Here is a 10,000-nt window from a genome sequence, read left to right as displayed (position 1 = left end):
AGCTACAATTACGACTGCTACGACATCACGTCCGAAGATTAGTGGCGGTCGTAGGGGCGGTGACAGCTGTGCCCGCCCGCCCGCCCGCCGCCGCCGCCCGTCGCGAGGGAGTGGGGTCGAGGCGGTGAAAAAGGGGTCGTTTTTATACATGCATGGGCACTCGTGTTGATAGGTTGAGAGATGGGTCAGCGATTGTTGTTATTATTACTATTATTATTATTATTATTAATGTTATTAATGTTGTTAATGTTATTTTTATTATTGTTGTTGTTGTTGTTGCTATTATTGTTATTATTCTTATTCTTCTTCTTATTATTATTATTATTATTATTTTAGGGCAATTATTATTGTTGTCGGTGTTGTTGTTGTGCTGGTGTTATTACTGTTATTATTATTGATACTGTTGTTATTATTGTTATTATTATTCATTATTGTTTTTATTGATATTTTTATATTTATATCATTATTGTTATTTTTATTATTCTTGTTATTATTATTATTATTATTATTAGTAGTAGTAGTAGTAGTCTTATTATTATTATTATTATTATTATTATTATTGTTATTATTATTATTTTTATTATCATTATCATTAGCATTTATATTATTAACAGCAATATTACCATTATCGATTTTACCTAACCGTAATTGTTACTGTTATTTTAGTGTTACTGTAATATTTATTAAGACTGATGATAAATACAATTTTATTAGTTATTATGTTGTTAAACATTTTGTTATAGTCCTATTGTTGGCGTGGAAGTGTCTGCTGTAAATTGATTAATGTTCTGGAAATCAATATCTAGTAATAATTACTTAAGATTATGATGATGCAACGTATGTCACGAACTATGACTATTGTGCACGATGAGAATAGAAATGATAATGACAATGACGAGAATATAATTCAAGGAAATGATAATGCTGCTTCGGGGGGTTCATTCAATGCGATTTCGACATAGTGATATATTAAAAAGAAAAAAAAAGAAAAAAAGAAAAAAACGTAAAATTATAACACATTTCCCTCTGCATTGGGGATCTAATACGTTTTTATAAATAAAACAAAATTTATTTCCAGGTTTCAGGTTTGTGTTTATGTAGAGATGAGGGGTGGGGGTGGGGGTGGGGGAGGAGAGGAAAGGGGAGATGTTTATGTACTAAGGATCCCAAGCAGCTGGTATGGCGAAAGAGAGGATTGGGGAAGAGGAGAGGAGAAGATGAGAGAATGTCAGGAGTAGGGGTGGGGGTGGGGGTGTGGGGGGGTAGAGAAAATAAGGGGATAGGGGAGAGAGAGCTTACTGCTGAGTGAGAGATAGAGAAGAAGATAAATATAGGGATTGGCGGTTGACTAGGAAGCGGTACTGCTTAGAAATCGAGATACAAACATACTCACACTTACTCTTTCATTCGATGAGAGAGAGAGAGAGAGACGGATAGGCAGACGGAGAGACAGATAGATAAACACAGACAGACAGGCAGACAGACAGACAGACAGACAGACAGACAGACAGACAGAGATAGAGACAGATACACAGTCAGAGACACAGCGAGACAGAGACAGAGGTGAGCAAAGCAAGGATAGCCTTGGCATCTCGTTCCCGCTGAATTTCTCTCCTCACAGCAAAGCGCATTGACTCCCGCTTTGACTGATCGCTCGCACACGGAACTACACAGCTGTTCAGAACACATGTTGCAATGCTGGAATGTACAGCTGTTCCGACGCCCGCTATTTGTGGCTCGTTATGTGCGCGGCCTCATGCACAGGTACACGTGCAAACACTGTCTGACTCACGCGTAATGGTGCAGGTGTTGATTCCATGGATCGGGTGATTGTGCATCTGTTCATCTGGCTGTTCATGTGTATTGTCTTCAGTGGCTCATCCGATTTTTTTCTTTCTTATCTTTTATTGCCCATTTCCACATTCGTGCATCGACAAATCCACTATTCTCCTCAAAACACTTGCTGCATTTATTTACCCAGCCTGTTTTTCATCCATTCATCCATTCTTCCGGCCTTTCATTCACTTTTTTATCCATCCATTCCTTCATCCACTCACTTATCTACCCTATTATCTACCTACCCGAAGACCTACCCAAGCACTCCAATATCCACCCACCTATCCACCTATCCACCCACCTATCCATTCACCTAGGTCTATCCTATTATCCACCTAGTCCATTACCAACCTACCTATCATATTTTAAACCCACCCTATTCCCTAAACAAACCGATCCACCACCCATCCACCTGTCCATTCATCCACCAACCCTGGCCGGTGGATGAATGGACCGGCTGTCCCAAATGCGGGACAAAGAACGGCGCTTTTGTTGCATGCGTTTTGCCTCCGATTTTACTGGCAAGCGGAAGCGTGCGTCGGCGAGCCAAGTCTCGTCGCGGAAATAGGCGGATTTCGGTTTTTGGTTGTTTTCTTGTTGCTTTTCTTGTTAGTGTTTGTTGTTATTGTTTTTCTTCTGGGGGGTGAATTGTTTTCTTTTATCTTATATTTTTGGTTGTTCTGGTTTTATTTTCATTATTGTTGTTGATAGTATTGTTATTATCATTATTAGAATGATGATTATATTCATAACTATTATTATTGGTAGAGCTTTTATTCTTATTCTTATTATCATTATCATCACCATTATTATTATTATTATTATTATTATTATTATTATTATTATTATTATTACTATTATTATTATTATTATAATTATCACCATCATTATGATTACTATTATTATCTTTTGTTATTATCATCACTACTAGTCTGATGGATCATAATAATCAGATAATGATTTAATTATGTACTCGTATTTGATCATGAGTTTTCCGTGTTGGAGATAATGCGCATTTGGTAAAATTTACGTTTGATATATTTCCTACAAGGTTAAAGTCATTTGTTTTATTAGACTGATCATGTTAATAGCTAAAATTATTTTTGCTGGTATTTTTACCTTTTTTACTGTTTCTTCCTGATTTTTGACAAGCCTCTCTTCCTTCTATCTATCTATTCACTACCTCCTCTCACCCCCGTTCCCCCTCTCCCTCACTCTCTTCTTCACTCTCTCCCTCTCCCTCTCCCTCTCCCCTTCCCCCCCTTCTTCCTCACATGCTAACAACTAAACAAACAAATCACGACGCCATGAAACGGGTAGGGGGGGGGGGGTGGAAAGTGAAAGAAAATACAGTAGTCAAACTACTAGTCTGATGGATCATAATACCAGATAATAATTAATTAGTAACTCGTATTTATCATGATTTTCGGTTTAAGATAAGCCATTTGGTAAAATTTACGTTTGATATATTTCCTACAAGGTTAAAGTCATTTGTTTTATTAGACTGATCCTGTTAATAGCTAAAATTATTTTTGCTGGTATTTTTACCTTTTTTACTGTTTTCTTCCGTGATTTTGTGACAATCTCTCTCTATCTATCTATCTATCTATCTCTCCTCCTCTCTCCCCCTCTCCCTCACTCTCTTCTTCACTCTCTCCCTCTCCCTCTCCCTCTCCCCTTCCCCCCCTTCTTCCTCACATGCTAACAACTAAACAAACAAATCACGACGCCATGAAACGGGGAGGGGGGAGATGGAAAGTGAAAGAAAATACAGTAGTGTAGGCCTATCCCCTCATAACTACAATTTTTGAGAAACGATACATCGCCGTCGTGTTAGATAGGTCTAATCATCTGTTTATTTGCGCAAGCCTCGAGACGCAATAAGCACCGAAAGCCTTGTTTGCTTTTGTTTACCTCACGAGCAAACATGGTTGACGGTCGGACGTGGTGGCTGTAAGGGCGGGTTGACGACTGGCTGACAGTGTTATGGTAGACCTTAATGCCGTTTTTAGTCAGTGCCTCGTGTGCACATGTTACGCGGAAGGGGAAAAAGGCAGGAAATGGAGAAGGTAAAGTTGGAGAAATAAGAGAGAGAGGAAGAATTATTGGATAAAGGAGTGTATGGAGAAAGATAGGGAAAGGGAGAGGGAGGGGGCGAGGGTTAGAGGGAGAGAGAGGGAGCGGGAAAGGGAGAGGAAAAGGAATAGAGAGAGAAGGAGGGCGAAAAGAAGAGAGAAACAGCGAGTGGAAGATTGAGAGAGACAGAGACAAAGAGAACCAAAGCAAGAAAACCGACAGCGGGGCAGAAACAGATCGAGAAACAGACAGAACGAGATAGACGGAAGACAGACAATCTGGCTGGCTATCTGGAACGAAGACAAATGACGGTTCTTCGTGTCATTACCGCTTTGATAAGGCGAGGGCGTGGCGCGGACTAGCCAATCACTAATCCTCATGATTTTTTTATATTAAGGTAGCCGAAACGATTAGCGATAAGGGCATTAAGGAAGGCCTATTCATAGTTTGTGGATTGGAATCACGACCTTGTGGTATGTGGGAGATAAGCGTGTATTGAATTTGAATTTGAAGGCAGCCTGACCTTGTTGCAGTCTCTCTCTCTCTCTCTCTCTCTCTCTCTCTCTCTCTCTCTCTCTCTCTGTGTTTCTCTCTCTGTCTCTCCCCCTCCCGTCCTCCCCCCCTCTCTCTCCCCCTCTCTCCCCCCCTCTCTCTCTCTCTCTCTCTCTCTCTCTCTCTCTCTCTCTCTCTCTCTCTCTCTCTCTCTCTCTCTCTCTCTCTCTCTCTCTCTCTCTCTCATATTCAACTCAACCACAAATTACCTAAACGCGGCGACGTCATCAGCTTTTCTAATTAGTGTGAAAATTGATTAATTAAAGAATTAAATGTGACCGACATATTTTCCTTGTTAGTCACGTAATAGTAACAGCTGGATGTGAGCATGTGAAATATTGACGTCTTCCCCGCCCCTTTTTCAATTAATCAGCTGTTTGGGAGTGTGTGTGTGTGTGTGTGTGTGTGTGTGTGTGTGTGTGTGTGTGTGTGTGTGTGTGTGTGTGTGTGTATGTGTGTGTGTGTATCTGTCTGTCTGCCTACCTGCAAGCATGCATGTATATATGGCGGTCTGTCTGTATGATCATGTGCGTTTGTGTATACACGTGTCCACCAATTTTAAAACAACACAAAATCCTAACACACGACCTTACACATACACACACACACACACGCACACACACACACACACACACACACACACACACACACACACACACACACACACACACACACACACACACACTACCTCGAAACCGTCATCGCCTGTGATTTAATCCTTCCTTTGCCTTTGTTAGTAAGTGATCAATATCCTTGAAAGCTTCGCAAAAACAAAAACAAAAAAACAAAAAAAAAAACGAAAGACCAAGTGGGACCACACAGTAAGCTCCCTTAAGTGGCCGGTCCGAAGGAGGAGGTGGGGGTTGGGATGAGTGGGTGGGTGGGTGGGGTGGGGTGGGGAAGTGGACTACACAGCGGTGGGTTATGTACGCTGTTAACAGATGTTGGGCGACACATGTGGGCGATACACATCTACATGAGGGGAAGGGAAGTTAGGAGGGACTACTGGCAATGTAGGGGGGGGGGTGTATGGGGCTGTTGACAGCTGGACATTCCCTCACGTTGTATAGGCAATGCGTGGGTTCCCTGGCTATGTGGCTTGGTCGGTGGGGTCGCCTGCCTTCTCCTCTCTGGACTTTGGTATACACACATGCAATATATATGTGTCTGTACTTGCATGTGTACGCACACACACACGCACAAGTACACGAACACGCACACTCACACACACACACACGCACACGCACACACAAACAAATAAAGAAAACCAAACCTTATCGCTTATCATGTTTTTAGTCTTTGTTTTCCTCTCTCTCTCTCTCTCTCTCTCTCCCTCTCCCTCTCCCTCTCCCTCTCCCTCTCCCTCTCTCCCTCCCTCCCTCCCTCCCTCTCCCTCCCTCTCCCTCTCTCTCTCCTTCCCTCCCTCCCTTTTTTACTATCACCGAATCATCACCATCATCTATCGTCTCGTCCGCCTTAGTTTTTTTTATTAATGCGGAATCAAAACCGAGATTGAAATATGCAAATTGCGCCGTTGATCTGCGCGGAGGTTGCGAATCTCATTAGCAGGGAATCGGGCCCATTGCCTGCGAACTGAATGGAGTGGAGATGCCTTCGCTAAGTTGATTTTTTTGGGTTCTTGTAGATCTTATTTTGTTGTCGATTAATTTTAGTGTTATTATCATCATCATTATCGTCATCGTCATCTTCATCGTCATCATCACCATCATCATCATCTTCATTATCATCATCATTATCATCACCATCATCTTCATTAACATCATCATCATCATATTCATCATTATTGTTATCATTAGTATTTGTTATTTTTCCTATTATTAAAACGATTCCTCTCTGGTTCTCAGTGTTTGTTTGCGTTGTCATTTATGTTTAGTTTAAGAACAATTTATTTTATTGCAGATTTGAATGTTCTCGTCATTGTATAAAAATGTCCCACGCTGGCTCCCTGGTTGTGTTTATATTATATTGAATCGTATTTTTTTTTTTTTTTCTTTATTGCAATTTTTGATGTTCTCTTATTCTCTTCCTCAGGTGAGCATGTCTCCAGAACACCCGAGAAGGAGATAACATCCCAGTGAACAGGTGAACAAATGAACAGGTTTCTCTAATGAACAGAGAATGGCCGTGATGCGAGCTTCAAGCACCAACATTCAGTCAGTGAAATTAAAGTTCTAGGCAGTTCATCCTAAGATGTTTATCTAATTACTTGAATCAAGTTATGCTAAGTTCTAACGGAACTCATCATGTCTTGAAGTTGATCAAGATATTCCGCGCTAGATGCTTATTTGATATGTAAAAAGGTTTCTTACTTATTAATAAATGCGTTTGTTTTTGTTGTGATTAATTTCCTTGCTTTTAATATTGATTCATTTCTTTTGATCAATGTTGCATTTGAGTCTGTTCAACCTTTTATTTTCTTAAGGATTATTCACCCATTCACCCACTCACCCTTCGAAATACACCCGCCAAGATTTGTGGACCGAAATTATTATCAAATAGGATATGTCAGATCTCCCCACCCCCCGTAACACTAAATTTACGAAATATACCCTTTATTATATTTTGTCATTATCATTTTTGTTGTTATTATTACTATTCTTGGTACAAATGTTGTTGTTATTGTTATTTTTGTAATTATTATTATCCTTATTGTTATTATTATTATTATTATCATTATCATTGTCATTATTATTATTGTTATTATTATTATTATTGTTATTGTTATAACTCTCCGCATCTTCACCTTACCAACAGTCCACCTCTCCCCCACTCCCACCCCATCCCCTCCCTTACCCACCACCCAATCCACACTAACCAGAGCACACACGGGCCTAATTGTATTACCATTCCCGTCACAACAGCAGCACGAGAGAGGTCAAGGAAGGAGGACCCTTTATAGGGCAAGGTCATACCCCTACACTCCCCCCCCTTGTCATTAAGAGGTATTATACAATGGGGCGTAGAAGGGAAAGGGGGGGGGGTAAGGAGAGAGGGAGCGGTAGGGAGAGAGGGGGGAAGAAAGGAAGAGAGAGAGAGAGGAATAGCCAGAGGCATAGGTAGAGAGAAGTAGAGAGCGAGAGAGAGAGAAGTAGAGAGAGAGAGAGAGAAGTGGAGAAGTAGAGAGAGAGCGAGAGGTAGAGAGAGAGAGAGAGAGAGAGAGAGGGAGAGAGAGAGAGAGAGAAGAGGGTTTCATGATAGGGAATAAGGAAGAGGGCGCGGGAAGGGGGGTATTTCCCCTATTTTTGTATGTAGATCGTAGGTCCAGAACATGTTTGTGAAAATGGCTGTAGATTTTAATCTTACGTCATCATCAGTTTTCTTAAGGCTTCCAGAACTCTTAGGTATGTAGGGGTCGCATGTGTATGTCTTTGTGTATACTTTCACTTCGCTTTCCTGAACATTATGCTTAATGCTCATTTTAATACACGTGTAACTGCGCATTGTATCGAAATTCTTCCCAGATTAATTGTACACAATGGGTCTTATGATATTTAGTTTGTGTTTATGGCTTGCGCGATAGTTTGTAACTTTCTAAAAGCTTAAAAACAAAATTCCTTTATTTGTTTACAGTATTCTCTTTCTCTGTCTCTCTATCTCTCTCTCTCTCTCTCTCTCTCTCTCTCTCTCTCTCTCTCTCTCTCTCTCTCTCTCTCTCTCTTTCTACTCCTTGTACCCTTAACCCCCCTCCCCTCCCTTCCCCAGGTATGTCAACGTTAGAAGAATAAGGGAGAAAAAGATCGAGAGAAAAGAAAAAGGAAGAGAGGAAGAGAGAGAAATAAATAAAAGAAGGAGTAGAGAGAGAAAAAAAAACAAGGGATTTCGAAGTACGGCTTGTGTTGTCTTTCCATTTGTCACTTGGCTCCTTTCGGCATACCTGGGGAGCTATGGGGGAAGGGAAGGGAAGGGGGAGGGGGTGGGAGTGGAGGGAGGAGGGAGGAGGGTATTTCGGACCCACTTCCGCGTTCTTCGTGGGCGTGGCAAAGGTTCGTCAAAGGGGCGGGAAGGCGTAGGGTGGCGAAACTAACCATAAGGAAATGAGTGATGGAGATGACAATAATGATGGCAATGATGATTATAAGAGAGAGAAAGCAGAATACGGAAGACTCGAAGGATTGAAACAATGGAGAAAAAGAAAAGGAATGGGAGAACTAACACAAGAAACAAATAGAATAAACAAAATACGAAACAAGTAAAATAAGATAAGAACAAGAAAAAACACCCGATCAAGAAAAAAAGAACAAGCGGACAGGATAAAGAACAAGAACATTAAGAGGAATGAGAGAACGGGGAGAACAAGAACAATCAGAAGAACAAGAAAAACGAGAAGTAGAACAAAGAAAAACAACAGAAGAAAAAAACAGCGGATTTAGAAAAATAAAGCACAAAGGAACAAGAGAGAGAGAGAGAGAGAGAGAGAGAGAGAGAGAGAGAGAGAGAGAGAGAGAGAGAGAGAGAGAGAGAGAGAGAGAGAGAGAGACAAGAAATACACAATAACAGAGGAAGAAAAGCAAGAGAAAGAAATGACCCAAAGCAGAAAGGCCCAAACAAGCCAATCGAGCGCCTCAAGCACCTCGTTCGCTTGTTCGCTCGTTCACTGCTGTTGGAGTCAACGCCCACGAATATCGAGGCGAGGGCGGCCGAGGGCGGGCTGGTACTTCGCGGAGGGCGGGGCTTATCTTGCTCTAGGGGGTGGAGGGGAGGGGTGGGGGTGGGGAGGAGGGGGAAAGGGAGGGAAGGGGAGGGAAACTAAAGGGGGAGAGGGTGGGGGCGGACATGTGTAAGAAAAGACAAGCACAAGGAAGATAGGCCTAAGGAAAGGGTGGAAAGGGTGTTGTATTGTGGTGATGTGATGACTGGCTTTGATGGTGATGACGGTGATGACTATATGGACGTGGAAACTTACGGTGGATGTGGAAATAACAACAGGGATGGTTTTACTGGTGAGAGTAATGAAGTGACGAGATACTAAGGCGGAAGGGGAAGAAGCGCATAAAAGAACAGGATAGAGAGTAATGAAGGAGACAGTAAACCAGAAGACAGAAGACCAGAGGGAATTTTTAAAGAGAAGAGTGAAATGGGAGATGCCAACACGGGACTGGAACAAGATAAAGTATGTGTATGTGTGTGTGTTTATACATACTTAAATATACACATACATACGCACATAAACCTATAACATGTCACAAAAAGCACACGAACGCAAATAAGCAAACAGTCTCTGCCGCCATATCCCATCATCTTCAATTCCCAAATTCAGCCGCATAAAAGCTTATAAAGTCCTATCAGGAACCGTCCTTATGGCCCATTACATAGCTCCCTTTTACGATCTCCGCTACATATATGCTGCCGTAAGGACCCATCGCTTAAAATACTCTAGGGCTAATAGCTGCCGTTTGAACACTGGCTCTTTACAACAAGACTTAAACGATTTTCGGTGGAATTTTTTTGAGATGTTTTAGTTATGCACGCACACACACACACACACACACACACACACACACACACACACACACAC

At 41.6% G+C, this 10,000-nt stretch overlaps 1 protein-coding gene across 1 annotated transcript in view; it reads left to right on the top strand.

The window, feature by feature from the left end:
- Window positions 1-10,000, top strand: part of LOC122245732 (uncharacterized) — a 200,652-nt gene that overhangs the window by 62,759 nt on the left and 127,893 nt on the right. The window contains exon 5 of the mRNA XM_086540380.1: window positions 6,517-6,567. Coding sequence (XP_086396506.1) covers window positions 6,517-6,563 — 47 coding nt within the window. The 3' untranslated portion in view covers window positions 6,564-6,567. The remainder of the gene's footprint in view (window positions 1-6,516; window positions 6,568-10,000) is intronic.

This window comes from Penaeus japonicus, unplaced genomic scaffold (genome assembly GCF_977035675.1).
Source record: "Penaeus japonicus unplaced genomic scaffold, GWHDUDI00000001_assembly GWHDUDI00000010, whole genome shotgun sequence".
Classification (NCBI taxonomy): Eukaryota; Metazoa; Arthropoda; class Malacostraca; order Decapoda; family Penaeidae; genus Penaeus; species Penaeus japonicus.
This window is presented reverse-complemented; position numbering and strand designations above follow the sequence as displayed.